This window comes from Triticum urartu, chromosome 5A, assembly GCF_056163025.1.
Source record: "Triticum urartu cultivar PI428250 chromosome 5A, HENAU_Tu73, whole genome shotgun sequence".
NCBI classification, from domain to species: Eukaryota; Viridiplantae; Streptophyta; class Magnoliopsida; order Poales; family Poaceae; genus Triticum; species Triticum urartu.
In genome coordinates, this window is record NC_141877.1 from 625,388,706 (window position 1) to 625,412,025 (window position 23,320).

The following is a 23,320-nucleotide window of genomic DNA, read 5'->3' on the forward strand; positions in this document are numbered from 1 at the left end:
CCTGTAGAGCATCTTTATAATCACCCAGTTACGTTGTGACATTTGATTGCACACAAGGTGTTCCTCCGGTATTCGGGAGTTGCATAATCTCATAATAAGAGAACATGTATAAGTCATGAAGAAAGCAATAGCGGTAAAACTAAACAATCATTATGCTAAGCTAACAGATGGGTCTTGTCCATCACATCATTCTTTAATGATGTGATCCCGTTCATCAAATGACAACACATGTCTATGATTAGGAAACTTAACCATCTTTGATTAACGAGCTAGTCTAGTAGAGGCATACTAGGAACAATCTGTTTGTCTATGTATTCACACATGTACTAAGTTTCCGGTTAATAAAATTCTAGCATGAATAATAAACATTGATCATGATATAAGGAAATATAAATAACAACTTTATTATTGCCTCTAGGGCATATTTCCTTCAGCTGCAAGATAAGGGCGACATAAGCCTTGATCTTCTCGTCAGTTTGACGTGGATGGGGAGCCTCAGGGTTGTTTATGGTAAAATTTCGAGCCTCCCAAACATGCCATAGGGTCACCACCTGGACAATACGCACCTGATCAGAGGATCTTGCCAAGAAGTCAAAAATTCGATGCCTTTGAGACATAAATACACCACAATGCAGGTTGAAGCTATATTCCTCTTTGATGACATCCAGACGTCCCTAACATGTGGAAAAAGCAGCAAAAGGTGCTCAAGAGATTCATATCGAGCACAAAAACAACATAGTTCAAAATTGGGTACCTGACGACGTTTAAGTTGATCCCCGGCTGGTAAGCAATCCTTTGAAAAAAAACCATAAGACCACCTTTATCTTGCCATGTGCTTTGATAGACCACAACATCTTCCATCCCTTTTTTTGGGAAGAAATATTGGAGATCAAACCTTGACCATTCTTAATATGAGACTCTAGAAAGTGTGCAGACCGAGCCATATTGTAGGCTGATCGCATAGTATATTTCCCAAACCTTGTGAAAGGCCATCAAACAAAATCCTCGAAATTCCTATTAATAGGGATCCGAAGAATCTCAAAGGAGACATCGTTCAGAAAGAAGGCACGTACCTTCTGTTCATTCCAAGACCCGTTGTCCTCATCCATTAGGCAGTGAACTTTAGCCATGGCAGGAATAGGAGAGGGTTGGATTCATTTGTTATGTGTGTAGTTGGCTAGTTTTTTAGATGGAGTTTTTGAGTTGGGTTTTGGACTCCCTTCCTACTTTGTGCTAGGATGAACTCTCCTGTAATTGCCTTTGCTATCTTTTATAAAGGAAAGGTACACATTTTGTGTACTCCAAACAAAAAAACTCTTTTTATTTAGTTGGCCCCCGCTAATTCTCTGAAATTAAACCTTTTCCCCTTGGATTCCTAAAAAGATCTTGTATCAATTGACATGATTGAAGTATTTTTTATTGAGTTAGAGATATCGCAGTTTCACATGAGGTCTTGTAGATGTGTTTCATTTTGTGATTGAAGGATTGTCATCGTACAATGACTGACACTACAAGGTTCCGTGAGGCACGTGGATTTATTAGCACATGAATTTGTTCGAATGAACACCAAAAAGTACGAAGACAAGAATCTAGCCTTGATTGTTGCCTTTAAAGCAACTTTATAGAGTTGATTTATGCCCCATGATAACAACAAGAAAACTAGAGGATCACAATAACACGTGATTCAGTTACAATAGTTCTTCTCCCTTTGGACGATGTGATTAGACCGCCGATTGCTTCTAGAGGAATAAGATTGGACAAAGTGCAACCTTTGTCAGCTTTTGGAGGAAGCGAGAGACTTCTGTTCATATACTCTTGGGAGATATGGAACAAATAAAATGATACAAATTTAGGAATCATTCTTCAATGCCACCAATATTTATAGCCAAGAATAGAAAAGAAGACAATGGAGAGTAGACTTTTTTGTTTAATATATTTCCTTTCCTTTTGGGGAATGCATGCACATATTTAAGATCCTTTTTTTTAGATGTAAGATCCCTTTTTTATTTAGTAAAGTGTGGCAAAGTTTTCACCCTTGTTAAAGGCAGCCTACAAACCAACAAAGAAAGGAAATGGAAAGAAAACCAGGAGCCCATGATCACACGTGATTCGGAAGCACGCAGAACGTGGCGCCGCGCCGAGACGCATCCGGATTTTAAAAGCCACCGCACGCAATCCCGGCCGTCCAGAGCGACGCCGACCGTTCAGATGGCCTTGGGGACGTGTCCCGTGCGCCCCCCTATCCCGCCACGTGCATAGCCGGCCGGCTCGGCTCGGCGCGGTCGCCGTCCAAAAAAACTCGGACCAGCCCTCCTCCCACCGAATCGGAAAGACAGAGAAGCAAATCGCGACTCGCCATGGCTCCTCCGGCCACGCCTCTCCCCTTCCTCCTCCTCCTCGCCACGCTCCTCGCGACCGCCCCCCTCTTGCCGCCGGCGGCCGCCGAGCCCGAGGCCTTCGACGTCCGCCGCCACCTCTCCACCGTCACCAGGTACCCCTCCCCCTCAGCCCCCTCCCTCTCTGTCGTCTCTCCAAGCGCCGCCTGATCCCCGGCTAGTTCGCCGGTGGATTCGCGGTGGAGCGGGGTTCGAGCTAGCCTCGGATGCGAGCGAGGTGGTTGCCCAGGCCGTGGTGTTGGGGACGGAGACGGGGGCTTGCGGAGATGGTAGGGTTTAACTTTAACCCCCTTTGGTGGTGATCTTCGCAGGTACGATGTGTCCAGGGCGTCCAACAGCGTGGTCTCCGCGCCCTCTATCTCGGATGAGTGCCGCGTGATCCACCTCAATCTCGTCGTGAGTTTCATTTCCCCTGCATTCCACACATTTCTGTGCCAACATTTCGCCACCCAGTTCCAGTGTGAACTCGGTCTCCAGTACTGCTTGGAAGGGATTGAAACCAAGTACTTAGCAGTCGTGTCGGTGATATGCCATATGGTGTTAGTCTGTTTTCCTGAGTTATTTAAGCATTGCCATAGTTCAGGAATTAATAGATGTTGATGACTGACCTGAAATGGAACAATATTCTGCGGAGTCTGCTTGTTATTTCCCCACTGTGTACTACTTGTGTAGGATAAAATTGGCTGAATTCATTCGATACTTTTATTTACCAGGCAAGACATGGGACCCGTGCTCCTACCAAGAAGAGAATCAAGGAGTTGGATAGGCTGGCTGTGCGGTTGGGGACTTTAGTAGATGAGGCAAAACAAGGATCTGACACTGCTTCTCTGAAGAAAATTCCATCATGGATGAAGGGGTGGGAGTCACGTTGGAAGGGTAGGGTCAAAGGGGGCGAACTGGTTAGCGAAGGTGAGGAAGAGCTGTTCAATTTTGCTAACCGAGTGAAGGAGAGGTTTCAGGACCTGTTTGATGAGGAATATCATCCAGACGTGTACTCAATAAGAGCAACCCAGGTAAGCTCGACAGGTTCTTGCCATACTTAGCACGTTCATATCAACAAATTTTAGGATTCTTGGTTTACCGAGTCTCATGTGTTAGTCATTATCAGATGAAACAGGAATAAATATATAGCATTTGGCAGAAACTCAGTTTACCGAGTCTCAATGTGTTGCAAACCAAGTACTACTTCTGTAAACTAGTGATCTAAAACGTCTTATATTAGTTTGGACATTGTTGCTGTTGCTGTTGCTGTTGATGATTTCCAGTTGAGTTATAATGTTATTGAGTTTGACTGTCGCTTAGTGTGGCTAACTATTGCTGTATGTTTGAGATGCAGGTTCCTCGAGCATCAGCTAGTGCAGTAGCATTTGGTTTGGGGCTACTTTCTGGGAAAGGAAAGCTTGGAGCAGGAAATAACCGTGCCTTCTCTGTTCTGAGTGAGAGTCGTGCAAGTGATATTTGTCTGCGATTCTTTGATAGCTGTAAAACATACAAGGTACTATTCGTGGTAGCAATAACATCGTTGAGAAATAAAGAACACACTTTAAGAATATAAAATGCTTATGCGACTTGGCATTGTTATTCCTTTTGGTTTGGTTGCTCGCGTTTTGTAGCTGAAAGAGAAAGACTAAAACTGTCAGTTCTTGTGCAAATGGTACTTTCGTGTTGGCATGTTGCTTTAACTAAGTACTCAATATCACATAGCATAGCACAAAGATTTATGATCAATCTACACATGTACTTATACGACTTTGCACTTAGTATGTCATGCTTTGCTGCATTCCTTGTTCTTCCACCTGTTGGTTAGGTAGTTTTATGTTGGACATCAGTTTTTGTTCCTTCATTCTTCATTGGTGTGTTCTAGCATTCACTCTTGCAAACAATTTCCTAGGCACACCTCTTAGTTTTTATATGTAATTTTGTTCTCATTTCTATTAAACTATCAGCGGTAGCTTGCAGTTCGGCATGCTATGCGCTGTATCTTTTCTTCCTCTGTACAACTGTGGCCTTGTTATGGCGCTATTGATGTGCTATTTTTGCCCAAAATGTATAACCACAATAATATGTTCAGGACTACAGGAAAAGAAAGGAGCCTGATGTTGACAAGCAAAAGGAACCAATTCTAGAACATGTCACATCTGCTTTAGTCAGCCGTTATCACCTCAAGTTTACAACACAGGATGTTTCTTCCCTCTGGTTCCTCTGCAAACAGGTATTTACTTGCCTCTGGGAGCTAGAGTATGGTGTGGCACACTTTGGACATTTTGTCAGTTGTCTTTTCTTTTTGCAGGAAGCATCTTTGCTGAATATTACCAATCAAGCTTGTCAACTTTTCAATGAAGATGAGGTAGGTTGCTTTCACATTTCAGCTTTTCTTAAGCAATTTCACTACTAAAACTCTATGCCATACTAGTCTATGCCCTGCCAGCATTCAGTCAGACGGCACACATCCTATTACTCTTCTGTAGGAAGTATATGATCTGTATACAATTTGATTCCATGGACATGGTTCCTTTTTAGTTATTTCATAAGAACCATAACCTCAGTGACCTTGATCTGTTAAGAAAATGATACATCCCAGTTAATGAAGTTGCTTAAGTTTGTCATAGTTCGACGATCAAACTATTATTAAGGCAGGTCCACTATCAGTTCAGTTATGTACTTGTGGTTGCCTCACTGGTCAGATCCTGTTAGGAATCCACATCATACCATAAAGAAGTATTTTCATAGCTAGGATTGCAAGCTTCTGACATGCAACTCTAGTAGTCTAGTTTAATTGTTCTTAGTTTGAATATAGTTTATTGACTCACCATGCTAGCTGCCTTTTTTGTCAAATAGTTGCTGCCTTTTAATTTTAACGAAAGTATTATCATCGCCATACTTCATGCAAAGACCCTGATTTGTCCTATTAATGTCAACTCGTTAGGCAGCTGTAATTCTCAGAATTAACAATGGGTCCTGATCGCCATACTTCATGCAAAGAACCTGATTTGTCCTATTAATATCAACTCGTTAGGCAGCTGTAATTCTCAGAATTAACAATGGGCCCTGATTTGTCCTATTAATGCCAACTTCTTTGTTTAGGTTCATTTGCTAGAGTGGACAGATGATTTGGAGGGTTTTGTGCTTAAAGGTTATGGTGAGTCAATAAACTATAAAATGGGACTGCCATTGCTCAAGGATGTTGTCCAGTCGATGGAAGAAGCAATCATAGCTAGAGAAGGTAACACTATCTCCCATGTTCTTAGAAAAAAACATGCTTCTTGCTGGAAAAATACCTGCACCCTACCTTCTTACTTTTTCCCCTTTGTGGACGCCACTATGATCTGGAATTCTTTTAGCACCAGATACACATCATTTTATGAGTCTCTTGTGGTAGCTTACTACTCCATAAAGATCATGTAATACTCTGGAGTAGGTGTGTATTAGCTAGAACATGCAATACTTACACAGTAAACAGAAAAGAACATGTAATACTCTGAATCAGTGTGTAGTGTAGTAATCAATACTGAAGATTAGATTATGAATAACAATGATGATGAGAACTCTAGATTGAAATTTAATTCTTGGAATTGTAGAAAACTACCCTGATGGTACGTATGAGAAAGCAAGGCTCCGATTTGCACATGCAGAAACTCTTGTTCCTTTCACATGTCTACTTGGTCTTTTTCTTGAAGGATCAGGTATGGTTCCTGTTTTGCACTCCATCTGTGCATGATCTTTCTCCATGAAGAATATACAAGGAACTATTTGCCCATTTGACATGTCTCAACTTTTTTTATTTGCACTAAGATTTTGAGAAGATTCAACGGGAGGAACCATTGGATCTACCTCCGATGCCACCACAGAGAAGAAATTGGAAGGGCGCTCTTGTAGCACCTTTTGCTAGCAACAATATGTTGGCTTTATACCAATGCCCTGGCAAAAATGATGGCAAAAAAACATCTCAGGACCAAAAAAGCTCATATTTTTTGCAAGTTCTACACAATGAAGCCCCAGTTTCGATGCCGGTAAGACTATGCTTCTGCAATTTCTGTGCTCTATCCTGTAACCTGTTGGTTTAAGTCGCCTTGCTCAATGGTGTTACAAGCTATGTTGTGTTGTAATGTCCTGTGGGTCCTCTAGGGCCTCTCAAGTTTCAAACCTACCAACCACAGCATTGAAATGCTTTAGAAAACTTAATGAATTGATCCAACAAATGCAGTTGGATATTCTTATGTAGCAATATTCTGAAATCACAGAATACACACCAATGTGCCACAAACGAACTATTTGAAAAACTAATGAAATGGCTTATTATGTTAAACAATATTTTTGGCTGCCATTGCCTAGAAGCATTTGGCTGATTAGTGCTCTGTTTTCTTCTCTACAATACGTTTGATACTGGGAAGTCCCCCAATCGACTATATGTTCTTACCCTTGGTGGGCTACTAACAAATGCAGGGCTGCAGCAACAAGGATTTATGCCCATTCGAGGAGTTCAAGGTAAATACAACACTGCCTGATGTTCTTCCGAATACGACGTTCAAGATGCATTCTGCATCTCCTCTGGCAGTGATCTGATGAGCGTCTCCGATTATGCCTGCAGGAAAAGATAGTGAAGCCGCACCTGAAGCACGACTACAATATGCTATGCAAGAAGCCGGGGGCGGCAGCAGAGGAGGAGCCATCCTCTTTCAGCTCCAAGCTCAACTTCTTCCTTGATCTGCTCTCGCGGAAAGGTTACCGTTTTAAGGGGCAAGATGTTAAGACGGAGCTGTAGAGTACAGGCGCCTTGTGCCGCGACGACCTTGGATCAGGACTGACATGTGGACACTAACCTTGGTGTTTTTGTACCTAGGTTTGGTGACTTGTGAGCGAGTTCAGCGCGTATCAGGCTCTCGCTGATGTTCTTGGTTTTTACGAGAGACTTTCTTGAGTGAAACTCCTGTGTTCCCGTGTATCTTCTTTGAACTCTTTAGTTTTTTTCCTTTTGAGAAAATGAACTGTTAGTTAAATGCCTAAAAATCGGTGTACTGTGTGCTAAATGGGCCTGGTTAGGGGTCAGTCAGACTGAATTCTTTTTAGGTCAGTTGATTTTTTCTAGATCAGCAGATGACCTTCCACCCCCGTCCTCCACTATTCATTGTCCTCCCAAACAGCCCATGATCGTTGGCCAAACCGCTGCTTGTGGCAGGCGGCGCTCGCCACACTGCTATCCCTTTGGCGGCAGATTTCGCCGGCGAGCCTGCATCCTCCGCATCGTGAATAGTCGGCCTTCGAACTTCCCTCTGATGGCTTGCAGGTGCCGCCGTGTGCGAGTCTGGCTTAATAGAAACGATAGACTACTCATATTAATAAGGAATTCTTTTTTCGGAAGACGCAACATGTGCCAAGAATAAGGATGAAAATGGAGTGAAAATGGATGGAGCTAGGTGCTTCCATATTTGTTTATATTTATTTTCAAAAGTAAAAACGAATACGGGAAACTTGAAAACAATTACTATCAAAAACGAAAAGTCCGAATACGACACAGACATGGGGACGTAAGCAAGTATTCACCGGAACAAAAGACCCCTTGAACCATAGAAATAACACAATGAAACCAACAAAATTGTTTAGTGGATAAGATGACTACAAAATCTTAATATATATCATGGATATATAATAAGATATCCATTTGTGCATAAATATTCAACTTTGACAGCAATTTTTTTGAAAGGCATCAAACAATCAAACATTGCAAGCTCAAATCACAATAGTGCTCATACCAGCGACATAGTTTGAAGTTGGGCCATATGGGCTCGATTAGGGATTAGGTATTAGGCTGTCGTGCTAGATGTAGTTGAAATTGGGCTATATGGTCCATTCCGCTCATTATTTGTAGGGACTAATTACTTTATGTGTTTATTGGGCTACAAAATAGCCATATGTTCATACGTAATACGGAAAGTTTCGTATTAACAGAAAAAAACTTGGTTTCCACACCTGTTGCATCGGAAAACGATGTTCAGTTTGTATTTCGTTTTTGCACAAAAAATATCCTATTTCCGTTTCCGTTTTGCAAAGTTTTGTTTCCATTTCCGTTTTTCCTCTAGTTTTTGTTTTTCTGTCAGAAAGGCGGATAGTTTCCGCTCCATTTTCATCCCTACGCCAGCTTACCCCAGATCGGAAAAAAATTATATGAGATCAGGTCTCACGGTTAGTATGTGAGACCCATCCTGATGGATGACACGTGGCATTCACAAATCACGTCGTATTACGTATGAACATACCCCCTAAAGTGCAGAGCATACCCCCTAAAAAAAGGTGGAGAGCTTACCATTTTCCCCTGCTCATATATATCAAAGCACGGGCACATTATTTATTGTAAATGGAAGTATCTTCCTTGCGACCGATCCTTGGGGTTCCCCGATTGTTCCGTTGATAATCGCCCGAAGTCAGAGACGCAAAGTTAGGAGCAATCCGAGCAAAGGAATAGGTCTTCTTGTTAACATCTTAACCCAACAAATAGGATCTTCAGGCGTAATCATTTTTTTCTTCAGGATCGGTAACTCAACATTACACCAATTTGCACGAAAGAAATGATAGAGTGGAGTACCATGCAGCATAACGACTCAACAATGGTCAATGCAGATCTGTAAACCTGATCGACGGAACATGCATGTGTGTGATCGATGAATCAAGCGCCTCCGGTGACCCTGCCGTTGAAGATCTCGATGGTGTCGCCGGCCTTGACGTCGTGCCAGCGCAGCGTGCGCTCCTCCTCCATGACATTCTGCTTGTAGATGAAGAAGTAGGCGCCGTCGTCCGGCAGGAGGAGGTGCGGCGCCGCGCTGCCCAGCTCCGCCCGCAGCTCCTTGACGGCGTCCATGTCGCTCACCTCCAACGTCACGGCCCTGGCGCCCCACTTCACCTCCACAGACATCCGCTGCTGCAGCTTGTTATTAACCTTGGCCGCCCCGTTCCCGTCGTTGCACGCCGGCGGCGGCGGCGGCTGGCGCGCGACCACGCGCACCTCCATCTCCATCCCGTCGACCGGCGGGTCGAACTGCGCCAGCTCCTTGTCGTCCTCCATCTCCGCCTTCTCCAAGAACACGCTCACCATCGTGGCCGGCACCGCCCCGTCCGTGCGCTCCTGGAGCACCTCCTTGAGGCGGGCGACGGTGCACGACGCGTCCAGTTCGAGCGCGATGCGGCGGCCCTGGCCGAGGGCCGGCCCGGAGGCGACGACGCGGACGACGGCGCCGGCGGTGGTGGGGGAGTCATCCGGCAGGACGATGAGCACGTGGGATCCCTCCACGATGGGGTAGTGCTGGGTGTCGCGGTCGTCCTGGAGCTCCTGGCCCTGGAAGAAGAGGCGCTGGGACTCCACGGGGATGCCCTCCTGCCTCAGGATGTACTCCTTGATCCTCCGCACGGTGGACAAGTACCAGATCTCGACGGTGAATCGGCGACCCTGCGTCGTCTCGAACGTCACCTCCATCGCGCGCGATTCGCTTGTGTGATTTGTGAAAACGTGCGTGCGGCCGGGCATTTCCATTTTATTTATACACACAATACATATATGCATTGCACATCCATCATTTATTTTAATTACTTGATGTTATTATTCACAGATTTGTTTATTTATTTGACGGCTTAAAGTGCCTCCTTATATTATACAGTATATTCATTAAAATTAAGGTTATTTTTCACCAGCAGAGGTACAATACATAGGCATTTATAACATATATTCTCAGATAGCACACCATACGTGTAAAATTAATGTACGGGCCTTTATAACAAAATTTCCATCCATCGTAATACTCGATGTTATTCTCATATCTGCAAAAATTATTGTGCAAGCATTTATATAACAAAATATTCTGAGATATGTGCATGCATCCATACTTATCATAATGCATAGTATCATAAGTTAGTATCTTATCAGGTGGCCTTATTAATTGACATGCATGACATAAAGTAGTATAATATTTAATATGATACGGTATCATGATATGATACCACATCTTCTTTTTTCTCATTTAATTATGTGCCACATCATTCAAAAAGTCTAGTTGGCATGCCTGATGACATTTTTTTTACGGGAATGCATGATAACACATGTTCTCTCTCGGACAAACCCGGGCCGGACGGTCGAGCTGAGCTTGGGCTCCAGATATAGGCTCGATGGCCCGGCCCAGAAGCCTGAATTACCTAAAAAACAGAGTTTAATTGAACTACATCTATACTGCCCAAAATAATTTTATTTAATAGAAAATGTAGTGTTTAATTGTTTAGAACCGGGTTTGGGTTGTTACGGTAGGGCTTTATACAACCCGCCCAAGCAATGCCCAGGTTTAGTTGAAGAGTTTATGCCAAGTCCTTCTAGCAGAGACCATAGGTAGTGGCTCCCGCTCGGTACCAAGGGATCGTCATGTACCAAAGCACATTAGAAACAGTGTATTGTATTCTTTTTCATATTGACATTACGATTTTCGGTATTGGCTAGAAACATCAAATAATGTATCTTCAGCGATGATATGTGTACGATACTTCACGTCCGAGTTTGGTACAACACATCAAGCAAATCACTGAATCACATCACTTTCTAATCTATGTGGCTGATAAAGCATCGTATCAAAATCATACATGTAACTTCCTAATATATTATGTATATTTTAAATATTTTTTGCAAAAGAGAATATGATTGAAATACTTTTCAAAAATCAAAATAATTACTTGACAGGCTATTTCCAAAAGATAAAACAATAAATCAGCACATTTCAATTTTTTATTTTTTTTTGAAAATTTGTCCGAAACATGATGTTTAATTGCAGTGTAGTTTTTTTTCTTTCAAAACATGATGTTTTATTGCAGTGACATTTCAAATATTTACCACATGAGTTTCAAAAATTTCAGTTAGTGCACTAATTTTATTGCAGTGTCAGTAACTATGTCAATAATTTCGCTAATCTGAAAAAATAAATACCACATGAGTTTCAAAAAAATTCTTTTTTAGGGACTACTGTTTCAATAATTTCAGTTAGTGCACTAATTTTAGAAACAAATATTTTGAGAATTTCACTTCTTTTCACTTATCACACTCCATATTTTACAAATCACACATATCACAAAGCATATTTTGCAAGCGGCGGTAACTCCTGAGACATATTACAAAATTTGACATATTAGAAAGTTGACTTTATTTCACATGTTAACGTAATAGAAACTAAGGAAACACATATGTTTCACACAAAATTCACAAGCTGAATACATCTTTTCAACAATTAACGAAGCGAAGATTCATAAGCTGAACTAATAAATATCAAGTTGATTTCACAACTTAGATTCCAATCCATTATCTAAATTCCAATATAGGGACCTCGCCCCTTGGCCGGAGCAAGGAAAGAAGAGAGGAACCATGTCAATTCTCTAGAGGAGAATGGCAAGAATGCACATCACCACCACGTCCGTAGAGGGGGAGAAGTGAGGGAGGTTGTCCATCTGGGGAAGAAGCTCAGGGGGCAGGAGAAGGACCTCACCCATTGGATGATGCAACAACACCTCACCCGTGGCACAAGGGGACGACGATATCCACTGGTAGTGGGATCGCCCACCTACTGCTCATCAACCAAAAGAGGGACGGAGCGGGGCTGGGCTAGTCTTGAAGGAGAACAACAAGGACGAAGGTGAGCATGGGGTGGTGGTCGTAGTAAGTGGCTCCAGATTTGGCGTGGTCATACAAATCTCGGGGTCAGGGAAGGTAGACCCGACAACGGCTAGCGTTGGCGGATCTCTCTCTCTCTCTCTCACACACACACACACACTCAGAGAACGGTTTCTCTTTTCTATTAGTTTTTTTATTGAAATAAATGCTAATGATCCCACCAATCTAAAAGTAGGAACACTTGGTTGATTTGACTCTCCTATGTACCGGTCTCGATAGAATCGCCAAACTGAAGAGTTCATGTGTAGAAATAAAAGCACCGAGGCATAAATGTTTTGACGATGAAGGAGGTTAACGACATTAATAGATATACACTCCTTGAATTGTAAACATTGACGATGGTAGGCTAATGATATCATTTAGTTTTTAAATCAGTTTTGGTCTATATCAATAGAACATTGAATCGAACTATATTTAGATACATTATAACCGAGCATCCTCCCAGCCCTCTCGGGCCATCAGCATTTCTAATCGTTGGATCGCCACTTTTAGTCGTTTTTGGCCGTCGGATTCGCTCGTAATCTTTTCCTAATAATAATAAAGCAGCTAATGCTTTTGGTCGTCCGTCATTAATACTTTTGCATAAAAGCCCCTGAAGTTAGTATGAATCAACCCGCAGTCCTGATGAGGTCAACCCGACGAGCGATTAGAAAAAAAAACTCCAAATCGCATCACCGTCTCCAGCGTGCCGCTACGGCGCTACCCCCTGCCGCGAGCCGACGACCCCAGCCCCGCCGCAGCGCGCCGCCACTGCCTACCCCGTCGGGACTCCTACCCCTACCCCAACTGCCCCCCACGCCCGCGGCGTTCTACCGTCGGCGACACTCGACGCCGCGGCCGTTGCCGGCTCCCACACCCGCGGGCCTCCGTCTCCCCTGCCGCCGCCGCCGCCCTGCTTGTCTAGCGGGCAGGCCACGTACATGGGGCGCAGGGGCTACCAGCGCCCTCCCACGCCCGTGCGCGCCTCCTTCTGCCCTTCCACCACAGACGACGCCGCGTCCTGCAGCCTCCACGGATACGTCCTCCACCCTGACCGACTTCTCTGAGCCTAATGCGATCCCGGTGGTGGCCGCGCCCTGCTCGGCCCGCCGTCCTGCCGTGGCGGGCGCCTGTCGTCGGAGCTCTGGTCGTTGGTTCCAGAGTCGGGCGGTTCCACACGGGGGGCGCCTATCCCGCTGTGCCACTGATCACTTAATTCGGCTCTCTCGACTGGTGCATAATATGCTTAATTATGTTGTGATTTTTCTGTACCAATGAATGATCCGGGTGAGTGGTTAAAATATTTGTTGGCACACGTGGCTGTGTTAGTGAGAGGTCAATCCGCATCCTTTTCCACTAATTAGCGTGATTTTGATAAGTTCAGATTCTGAGAAGGAGAAGAAAGCCTCAGGGGCCAGAGTATTCAGGAGGACACCAATCCAAATCTATGGTGTTTGAGGCAGCTTGAAAGAAGGTTTGCTGCAGGGAAGAGATAGAAAGAGCGAAATAGAGAGGGCAGGGGCGTGATCTGTTGTAAGTATGAAGTGAAGTAATCCTTCCTGTCCCGCTGTTTGTTTTCGCAAGTCTGTTTTGCACAACTCTGTTTGCAGTGCGTGCAGTAACTGATCGATTGCGTTTTGAGGGTTCTAGGTGTCGAATATGACCGGGCCATTAAAATAAAAGTTGTATATCTTTTCAAGACCTTTCCAACGAATATTTATTTGCAATTTTTCGTCAGGTATTCTAGGAGATAATGCCTATCTGAAGTTACTGTCAGTTTTCGTCAGACTGCAGTTTTAGGCATGACTTCCTATTTTGCGCGGCGTTTCAAAGTAACTTCAAGGCTGAATCTGTCCATGGGGCTATGGATGTATTTTCAGTATTTGGTTTGAAATTTCCATGGAGAATATTTTCTCAAATTTTCGCTGAGTATAGTGAAAGATACAACCTTCTGAATGCTGCTGTCCATTGCGAGTTCTGTTCTGAACTTCTGACAGTTACTGTTTTCTGTATTGAGATTTGAGAGGCATTTTAAAATATCTGTCTAGAGTACAATTAACATAGATATAATTCATTGTTTGATCTTTCCACAGAGGATGTAAGTACTATTTTTTATTGCGTCTACAAGGAGTAATTTAACATTGCTATCCGTTTCAGTTAACTTTGTGAGATCTTCCTGAAACTATATAGTTTCAGTTGTGAGTTTCAAATTGGTTTGCCGTTTTAACGGTACTTAGAGGCCGAATGTATTGTTTTGAACGAAACTGTTGCATCTTGCTTTAGATGTTTTTTGATAAGGTAACAGCTGCCTCAACTGAAGAATCATTAACTCCCTCGTCGTGTAACTTCCCTGCTGCAGGTGATTGGATCAGCGAACCTTCTCTGTAGTTTAGGATTTGATCAGTTCGAGGAACGTGGTAAGTCCCTAGCAAAATTCTTTCGCCTTATTAATCTTCTGCGTTCTTTATCAGTGCGCTGGTCCATGCAGTATCATCAGAGTCATGGATCTTTGACAGAATGTAACGCATGGGCAGTATAGTATTCTCTCATGTTATGTGAACCTTCAAATTCCTTTCCATGAGACTGAACCCAACTGTTCCCAATTTTCTTATGTGTTTGTGTATACGATGGTACATAAGTGAGTTTCACCATTATTGGTCTATTTCTTGATGTTTTTTCCAAGGATATTCGATTGTTGAGTTACTTGTCAGTGATGCCATCACATTGAGTTGCCATTAAACTCTAAAAGTTACGTTTCTTTGTTTTCTGTATTATGTGGAAGAATGTAGATTTGCAATGTGAAGAGTTATTCCAGGACAATAGTGGCGGCTACCGATGCAATTATTTTAATTATTATAGAACATCTGATTGACAATGCGGTCTGTGTTGCTGGAGTGAGCTTTTTTATGGAATGGAATACATGTTAAAGCAGAACCATTGTAAGATGATATTCTTCATGTTGTCCTTCAAGACAATATTTCATATGTTCTAAATATTTCGTGGTCACCTGGTATTGGAGTCTGAAATTTCGCATGGTGGTGAATTACTGAATGCATGCCAAGGCAGTTCCATACAAAAACACTTTCCTAAAAATAAAAAAAGAATACCTTGCTAATTTATTAATACAAATACACTACCAATAAGGCTCTCTTTTGGACAATGAGGTTTCTGCTGGACATATGTTAAGATGAACAGGACCCCCAGCTCGTAGCTCCTGCTCGTGCTGCAGGGCGAGCCTGCATCTCTAGCTCGGCAGCTCTATCTCCTGCTTGATCAAACATCATTTGTAACATTCACCATATCACTCTGGTTAAGAGGTGAAATATTTACATGAATTAAAATACATTGTAACCTATACCCGTGGCAACGCACAGGCATTTATGCTAGTAGCACCTAAACCGCGCTTACAGTCGTCCTGACAAACGCTAACGTTCTCGGGCCGCTGCTCTGGTGGTTTTTTGGGACGTTTTGTGTTAATTGGGCCCAATGGGCTGTATATCTCCTCCAATCGAGACGCGGGCTCGCACAGTCTTTCCCGGAAAAAAGGCTCGCACAGTCGTCACAATTCGGCGGGGGCTCCAGACAGAGGATCCAACCGTCGCGGTCGGGCGAGGGATCGAGAGTTGCGCAAGGAGATCCAGCAGACGAGTGGGATGCGAGTGAATTCGGCGACGGGAGATTCAATGGGCGATGCGAAGGGGCGTTGATGCGCGGATGTAGAGAGTCGGAGCAGCGGAGGATCGTTACAATCAATAATGGCGGTCGAGGCGCGTTACTCTCCGGCGTCGACGGTGGATGTGTGCGTTACAATCCCGCTGCCACATCCTCCTTAGTTCACGCCCAGATGTGCGTATATATGCTTTTCCTCCGTATGTTGATGCTATGTCTTCTTCCATGTTGCATATATTTTGTATCCCTGCGCTCCTCCTCCCCCATCTAATGATGTTGTTTTTCTCTCGAAAATTGTTGCTGGTGTTGTTAGTAAAGTTGTTGGAGGCCCTTCACATCTTTGGTCGCCTCAATCCGCCAATTCAATAGTCAGCAGTCGTCGTGGCACTAGGCCTTCATCTCCTGCTCGAGATAATGTGGCGGATCTTGTTCTTTTGTTCTTGGAGCATGCAGTTCATGTGGAGGATCTGTCGTGTGTAAATGTCCTGTATGCTGATCCAAGGTAAGCTGTCTTTGAAGTAAGATTATGCATAGTTGTATGATCAGTTAGCCTTGATACAAAAAATACATGACATAGTTTAGAAATTAGTCTTTTCTGCTATAATATCTTTCTCTATTCAAATAAATATGTGATCCCTCATGGAGCGATTTAATGGCGTTTTGGCAAACACGAGTATCAAAATGGCACTGTCTGATCTATATTTTTTGGTTACTGCAGGTCCAAAAGCGCAATGAAGAGGTGCCGGTGAGAGATAAATCCTAGGACCATACTCCATGTACTTTCCTCCATTTATCTTTCCGTGAAATCTTTTTTTTTCACATTGAGGATATGCGCTTCACCTTCATAATGTGTATACTTATATCAGATCAACATGAGTGTGTTATTACATGTTGCAGATTTGCACTATATATGTATGCCAGTGATTTGTAGTTGTCTGGTACCAGATCCATCCCTTCACTGGCTTTGCGAATATTTCCTACAAGTGATTGTTTCAACTTTTTATTATTTAGATACATTATAACCGAGCATCCTTCCAGCCCTCTCGGGCCATCAACATTTCTAATCATTGGATCGCCACTTTTAGTCGTTTTTGGCCGTCGGATTCGCTCTTAATAGTACCTAAATCGCGCGTATAGTTGTCCTGACAAACGCTAATGTTCTCGGGCCGCTGCTCTGGTGGTTTTTTGGGACGTTTTGTGTTAATTGGGCCCATGTGCTGTATATCTCCCCCAATCGAGACGCAGGCTCGCACAGTCTTTGCCGGAAAAAGGCTCGCACAGTCGCCACAATTCGGCGGGGGCTCCAGACAGAGGATCCAACCGTCGCGGTCGGGCGAGGGGATCGAGAGTTGTGCAACGAGATCCAGCAGACGAGTGTGTTGCGAGTGAATTCGGCGACGGAGGATTCAATGGGCGATGCGAAGGGGCGCTGATGCGCGGATGTAGAGAGTCGGAGTAGCGGAGGATCGTTACAATCAATTACAGTATAAGAACGGAGTATAAGGGCATGTACAATGCATAGCCTCAAGGTGATGCCTCACATGCCATGTAGGATCGGATATGACGTAAAGTATGTTCGAATAGGGAAGCGAGATCCACTCCAGGAGGCGGGTGCGTGAAGAGAAAAAGTGTGGTCCGGTGACAAAAGCTGAAAATGTTGGAGTGAAAAGTAGAGATGCATGTGTACTAGAGTCTTTATTTTCTATTTCTTAATGAGTCCCACTAGTGATAGCTTGCATTGAAGAGAAAAAATTAATATAGGTGCCTCAAATTACTTTTTGTTATGGGGCATATGTATCCATATGCCACCATTGTACATGCCTAACAAGTTGGGTTGTTCCGCCAAGCAATACTTATTTTATTTGCATATTCATGTGACGAGCATGAAACATCTCTTTTTTCTCATGCTTAGGCTCTACATCAGTGAAGACATTATATAGCTAGAGCACTGGTTATGTACCGCCAAATAAGGCTTCTGTTAAAATAGATACTACTAACTTTGAATTATTATTCTTCAAAATTAGATGTATTGCCTTGGCTAAATATTACGAAGAATCTTAATACCACTGCAGATTTATGAAGAATCATGAAACAAAAATATCTATATGTTCTGGTTAATTTTGATCTAATCCAAGTCATCTAAGGAATGGAACTGAAAATCCAGAGTCATTTGAAATACCAGTCGAGGAACTAAAGAAGATGACTTGTCACGTCAGTTAGGCTCAACTCTCTAGAGTTTCCTTTTTTTTTATTTTCCTGTTGTTAAAACTGATGTTGAGTATCTTATTGCTTTGTCTTGGTCAGTTTTGTATCTAGAGATAAGGTTGTGGAGCAACTTCTATTTTGCTGGCCATGATACAGATACTAATAGATTTTGCTTAGTTGAAAGTTAAAACACATTTTTGTTTTAGGTTCCATCTGAATTAGTTCTACAACTGAGTTTGCCTTGCTGTGCAGTCCATGATTGATTGGTGTATTTTCTAGAGGGCCAACGACCTGTTTTTTTGCAAATGGCACTTCCTGTGAAGTTTCCTGCAATCATCACATATGTTCTGTTTGGTGCTCTCATATATTTCTGGAAATTTGAAATGTATAAATATATTTCAATTTTTGAAGTCAACAATATTTCATTCCATTTCCAGCAAGTGTTGGTGCCAGGCCACATGACCATCACGCGGTTCTTTTCCGCACAGATGTTATGTAAGTTCACAATTTGGAAAAGAGGTAATGGCAGCAGTTAAGCTATCTAGGCAGTATTGCATTGTCATGTCCATGATGTATCAAGTGAGAACTTCCTTACTGATCAGTTCTAGGGCGATAGTAACAGTCAATAAAATCTGCTCATAGGTGCAGATTAAACGGTTGTTTTTTCTTTTGAGGGTAGATCAGATGGTTGCTCTGCATTACCTATCAATAAGATGGTTAGACTTCTGATTTCATTTTCTCCTATTTCGATAGGAGTTCATATAGATATGAACAATGCAGTATACGTTGGAACCTTTTTTTTTGCGGGTATATGTTGGAACCTTAACTTACAAAAACAGTTTTTGAAGTAATTTATTATAGATCCATTTTATAAAGACACATAAAGTTACCTGATTAAATTAACTGGTAAGTATTGTTGGTTGTATTGCTATCATAGTAGAGGATTTGGTCATATGGTTTGCCGTCTTGTCCCTAGAATATTTACATTTTTTTATCAGATAGTCCCTTGTACTGTGCAAGCCTTCTTCGGAAGCTACTCGCTAACTATTGCACTCCTTCATTGCCAAACCCCCTCTTCCATTGAGGTGGCAATCATTTTACGAGCTACCTTAATGTTTTATCTCTCATATAAATTCATAAATATCAATACTATTTTATTGAAAAAATAGACGGGCGCAGCAACGCGCGCCATCATGGACTAGTATAGGATAAATATACCCAGAGAAACAAATTGCACCCAAACAAAGGGGAGATTAGAACAATGAGAAATCCAGCCACTGAAGTGCTTGCAAAGATCAGATCTATAGAGGAATAAACCTTAGTTGAATTGATGTTATAGTAGATCGATGCATATGCCGAAGATTGATCACCCCGAGGAGATTGAACAATCGCATGAAGAATATTAGTGGGGCATCACCCCGGTCTAGGAAGCCAACCACACTATTATTGCTAAACCAAGCTAACAACCTTGTGGGGATTTGCTCAGAAGAAGATGGTGTGTAGAAATACAAACCACTTTCACATTCATTACTTGTTGACGCTTCTATGATTCTTGTGAATGCAAATTAGACTAATAGAACTTAAAAATAACAATTAGTAGACACATGTTGCATAAATTCTAGAAACTGGTAACATCGGCAAAATAATGTCTTTTCTTGAGTCTGAGTACCCATGTTGATGTTAGATCAAATATTTATATTGGGCACCATGTTGATATTCAAGATCTATTAGTATTTAGGGCTACTAGCCCTTGTGGGGCAGGCTGGAGTGACTATTTTGAGCATTTTCAGGGGAGGATTTGTTAAAGATTATGTAAAAAACAAGTATCACCATAGGCCCAAGAGGGAACATTGCTATGGGCCGACGGGGACGTCGGTTCCTTTGAGTGGGGTGTATGTGAGAGTCTGGTTTAATAGGAATGATAAATGATAGACTACTCATATCAACCAAAAATTTCTTCTTTTTCGGGAGCCCATCCGAAAGGAACCTCAGAGTTAAGTGTGCTTGGCTTGGAGCTTGGACCGATTTGAGAATGGGTGGCCAACTGGAAAGTTAACCCCGGGTGTGCACGACTGAAAAAAAGTGCGTAGAAAAGACTAGTGTTGGTCCAGCCTAGATCATGTCAGGCGTAACGGCCAGGACATGTCACTGTGGCCGGGACATTACACGCTGTTGGCAGCCATCCTCCCCAAACAAAAATGCCGATCCAAATTCGAAAGCACGCATAATTGCATTAGGAATATAAAGGATTCTTTCAAAGTACTACCTGCGTATAAAACTTTGCCTACAAAAACGTCTTACATCTTGATACGGAGGTAGTAATTCTTAGCAAATTTTATATAGGATTCAACCCTGCAACCCCCACTGCCTAGGGCACTTTTAATTCAAACGAATTTTGTTGGAGGATTTAAATTCTTATGAATTTCTCCTCATAGATCATCTGACTCATAGGATTATAATTTTACAAGGATCGCTTTGCACTATTTTGGAAGAAAGTTTCACCCACTCGAACATGTTCCTACAAATTTTTTCTGCTTTCCGGTGTTATCGAACACGTTTTTTAGTCTAATTTTATCTTAGTCTTCTATCTATATGATTCAAGAGAAAAAATGCCGCTTCAATCTTATGTTTTTCGTTTTCATGTGTTTAAAAAATTCTATAAATTATAATTCTAAGATGACCTTTTTCATTTTCATGATATTTCTATCATATAAACCAAAGCAGGGGCATGGTTGGAAGTCGTTGAAGCAAAGAGACTCTGGACAAGCAGACAGCCTTGGCCCACTTGGGAGCACCAATTTGATTTTTGCACAAGATCCAAAACAGTAGCTATCTTGTCAGTTTGGAACTGGTACCAAGCGAATCAACGAAATCTTAGGTTCTATCCTAGAAAAAAATCTTAGGTTCTGGAAGCCACCTCCCACACCACTCGATAGCCGTGCACACTTCATCGTCTCCTCCTCAGTCCTCACCCACGTGGGGTGGTCAGTCACTCAGTCCCCAGTCGACCAGGAGCACCACGCCACACACACACACCACCGGACACGGAGAGATGGCGACAGGAGTTGGGGAGGCCAGGGGGGAGACGGTGCTGGTCACCGGCGCCAGCGGCTTCATCGGCTCCTGGACCGTGCGCCTCCTCCTCGCCCGCGGCTACTCCGTCCACGCCGCCGTCCTCAACCCCGGTCAGTGCCACCCTCCGTCCCGCCGCGCACCGCCATTACGTTGACCAGAGACGGACCTGCGATGCGGCGGAGGTCACCGTTTGATTTTGTCGCAGATGACAAGGCCGAGACGGAGCACCTCCTGGCGCTCGCCGGCGGGGACGAGGCCCGCGTCCGCTTCTTCCCGTGCGACCTCCTCGACGGAGCCGCCATGCTCGCCGCCGCGCGCGGCTGCTCCGGCGTCTTCCACCTCGCCTCGCCCTGCACCGTCGACCGCGTCCTCGACCCCCAGGTACTGCCTCCCCGTGACCGTCCTGCCGTTCAGTCCTCTCAGCGCGGGGGTGTCTCGTTTTGTGGGCGCAGAAGGAGCTGGTGGTGCCGGCCGTGGAGGGGACGCTCAACGTGCTGCGCGCCGCCAAGGACGCCGGGGGGGTGCGCCGGGTGGTGGTGACCTCGTCCGTCTCCGCCGTCGTGCCCTGCCCCGGGTGGCCCGCCGGCGAGGTCCTCGACGAGCGCTGCTGGACCGACATCGACTACTGCGACAAGAACGGGGTGAGAGATACGACCTCCTTACAAAAGTGCAGTCACTAACCATGATCCAACTTTTCCCCCAATCCGATTTGATTCTGTTGGATCAATGGACAGAAATTTTGCACATACAGGGCATCTTGTAAAATTGTTAAGATGAAACGCGGTTATCTCAGGTTCTATCTTCTCTTGGATAGGTCTGGTACCCTGCTTCAAAGACACTGGCTGAGAAGGCAGCGTGGAAGTTTGCAGAGGAGAATGGACTGGATGTGGTTGTGGTCAATCCAGGGACTGTTTTAGGCCCGATGATTCCACCGAGGATCAATGCTAGCATGGCCATGTTTCTCCGCTTGCTTGAAGGTACGCATGTTGCAGCCTTCGATCATGTATGTAGTCTTGACAAATGCTCTGGTCATAGTTTAAGATCTGTTTCACAATTTGCCCTTTAATATTGAAAAACGATGACCTGAGAATTTGGCAAATGGGTGAGCAAATGAGTACTGCCTGCTACTGCTACTTTAGGAGAGTTGTCTGAAATGAAGCTAGTTACTACGCTGTATTGAACATTCTGCAGAGTAAAACTGCATGTTTCAGCATCTCTTAACACTTTTCTGCTCCATATTTCACATGAACAATGCCTCTTTCAGTTCAGAAGACTTTTCTTGTCCGGTTCAGTGTGTCATTTGTTACTACGAATATGAAGCACATTTCTCTGCACACGCAGGCTGCACCGAGGAGTACAAGGATTTCTTCATCGGGCCAGTCCACGTGGAAGACGTCGCGTTAGCCCATATCACGCTGTTCGAGAACCCATCTGCATCCGGGAGGCACCTCTGCGTGGAGCCCATCTGTCACTGGAGCGATTTCGCGTCCAAAGTCGCCGAGCTCTACCCCGACTACAAAGTCCCAAAGTAAGCAACACACACTGCACATGTTTGGAGCACAATAATTTCATAGCAAACAACGACATGAACGGACCATTGCCTTCGATCGGTTTCATCGGCAGGTTCCGTGAGGACACGCAGCCTGGGCTGGTGAGAGCGGAGGCGGTGCCGAAGAAGCTGATGGCGCTGGGCCTGCAGTTCACTCCGTTGGAGAAGATCATCAGGGACGCCGTGGAGAGCCTCCGGAGCAGAGGGTGCATCGCCTGATGGCTGGATTATTATTAGGTGTACTGTATTCCTCCCCCTCTGTTGCTGGCTCATGATCAAACCTTGCTTCAGAGATGTGTTGTGGCTTGTGCCCAGCCCTGTGCTAGACCTTATAGTTGCCTGTATGATTTGTGCAATAACGGCTGGTTGATCTGCTGGTACACTGTAATGGTTCTTTTGCTAGACTGTTCCGACAAATCTTTGCGTGTTGCGAGGAAGGTCACCGATGAATAATTGTCCGGGATAAGAAGAAAACAGTACTCTCGTAATCGAGCCAATAATGAAACTAAAAATGCCCACAAAATCGGATTTCTTTGCGCAAATTCAGTTTCATGGCATTATGTTCGTGTCAAATCTTTCCATGGATTGTACTACTTTTTAGCACTTGTAACATGTGTGTTTTTCCCCATGAAAATTTGGAGTGAACTGCAGAAAATTACTACATTCGAAGTTCAATTTCAGGTTTGCTACCACATTCCTTGGGCGCTACAAAAATCTGCTGGTTTTCTTACTAATTTTCTCAATAAACACTTATGA

General features: G+C 43.7%; 3 protein-coding genes and 1 long non-coding RNA gene across 4 annotated transcripts; 3 read left to right on the plus strand and 1 right to left on the minus strand.

The window, feature by feature from the left end:
* Positions 1–2,274: 2,274 nt before the first annotated feature.
* Positions 2,275–7,403, plus strand: LOC147973500 (histidine acid phosphatase family protein). Its single transcript, XM_087522091.1, has 11 exons — positions 2,275–2,491; positions 2,708–2,792; positions 3,110–3,409; positions 3,733–3,891; positions 4,468–4,608; positions 4,687–4,743; positions 5,481–5,619; positions 5,975–6,079; positions 6,189–6,406; positions 6,840–6,881; positions 6,985–7,403. Exons 1-11 carry the CDS (start codon positions 2,358–2,360, stop codon positions 7,156–7,158), a joined length of 1,554 nt encoding a protein of 517 aa, XP_087378217.1. The 5' UTR covers positions 2,275–2,357; the 3' UTR covers positions 7,159–7,403.
* A 1,476-nt stretch (positions 7,404–8,879) lies between these two features.
* LOC125506684 (polyubiquitin 11-like) lies at positions 8,880–9,918 on the minus strand. Its single transcript, XM_048671438.2, has one exon. The coding sequence runs from the start codon at positions 9,916–9,918 to the stop codon at positions 9,058–9,060; it is 861 nt and encodes a 286-aa protein (XP_048527395.2). The 3' UTR covers positions 8,880–9,057.
* Positions 9,919–12,736: 2,818 nt separating this feature from the next.
* Positions 12,737–13,765, plus strand: LOC147973501 (uncharacterized). Its single transcript, XR_015602936.1, has 2 exons — positions 12,737–13,353; positions 13,451–13,765. It is a non-coding gene; the product is annotated as an uncharacterized LOC147973501 (long non-coding RNA).
* Positions 13,766–20,866: 7,101 nt separating this feature from the next.
* Positions 20,867–22,981, plus strand: LOC147973502 (NAD(P)-binding Rossmann-fold superfamily protein). The gene is made up of 6 exons (XM_087522092.1): positions 20,867–21,125; positions 21,221–21,396; positions 21,468–21,656; positions 21,830–21,992; positions 22,357–22,543; positions 22,639–22,981. The coding sequence occupies exons 1-6, from the start codon at positions 20,993–20,995 to the stop codon at positions 22,781–22,783; spliced, it is 993 nt and encodes a 330-aa protein (XP_087378218.1). The 5' UTR covers positions 20,867–20,992; the 3' UTR covers positions 22,784–22,981.
* The last annotated feature ends 339 nt before the right edge of the window (positions 22,982–23,320 follow it).

Coding starts and splice junctions, on each gene's coding strand:
- LOC147973500 (XM_087522091.1), top strand. CDS start 2,358: ATGGCTCCTCCGGCCACGCCTCTCCCCTTCCTCCTCCTCCTCGCCACG. Junction 3,410..3,732: donor ACTCAATAAGAGCAACCCAG/GTAAGCTCGACA, acceptor TTTGAGATGCAG/GTTCCTCGAGCATCAGCTAG. Junction 6,882..6,984: donor GCCCATTCGAGGAGTTCAAG/GTAAATACAACA, acceptor TTATGCCTGCAG/GAAAAGATAGTGAAGCCGCA.
- LOC147973502 (XM_087522092.1), top strand. CDS start 20,993: ATGGCGACAGGAGTTGGGGAGGCCAGGGGGGAGACGGTGCTGGTCACC. Junction 21,126..21,220: donor CGCCGCCGTCCTCAACCCCG/GTCAGTGCCACC, acceptor ATTTTGTCGCAG/ATGACAAGGCCGAGACGGAG. Junction 21,397..21,467: donor ACCGCGTCCTCGACCCCCAG/GTACTGCCTCCC, acceptor TTGTGGGCGCAG/AAGGAGCTGGTGGTGCCGGC.
- LOC125506684 (XM_048671438.2), bottom strand. CDS start 9,918: ATGGAAATGCCCGGCCGCACGCACGTTTTCACAAATCACACAAGCGAA.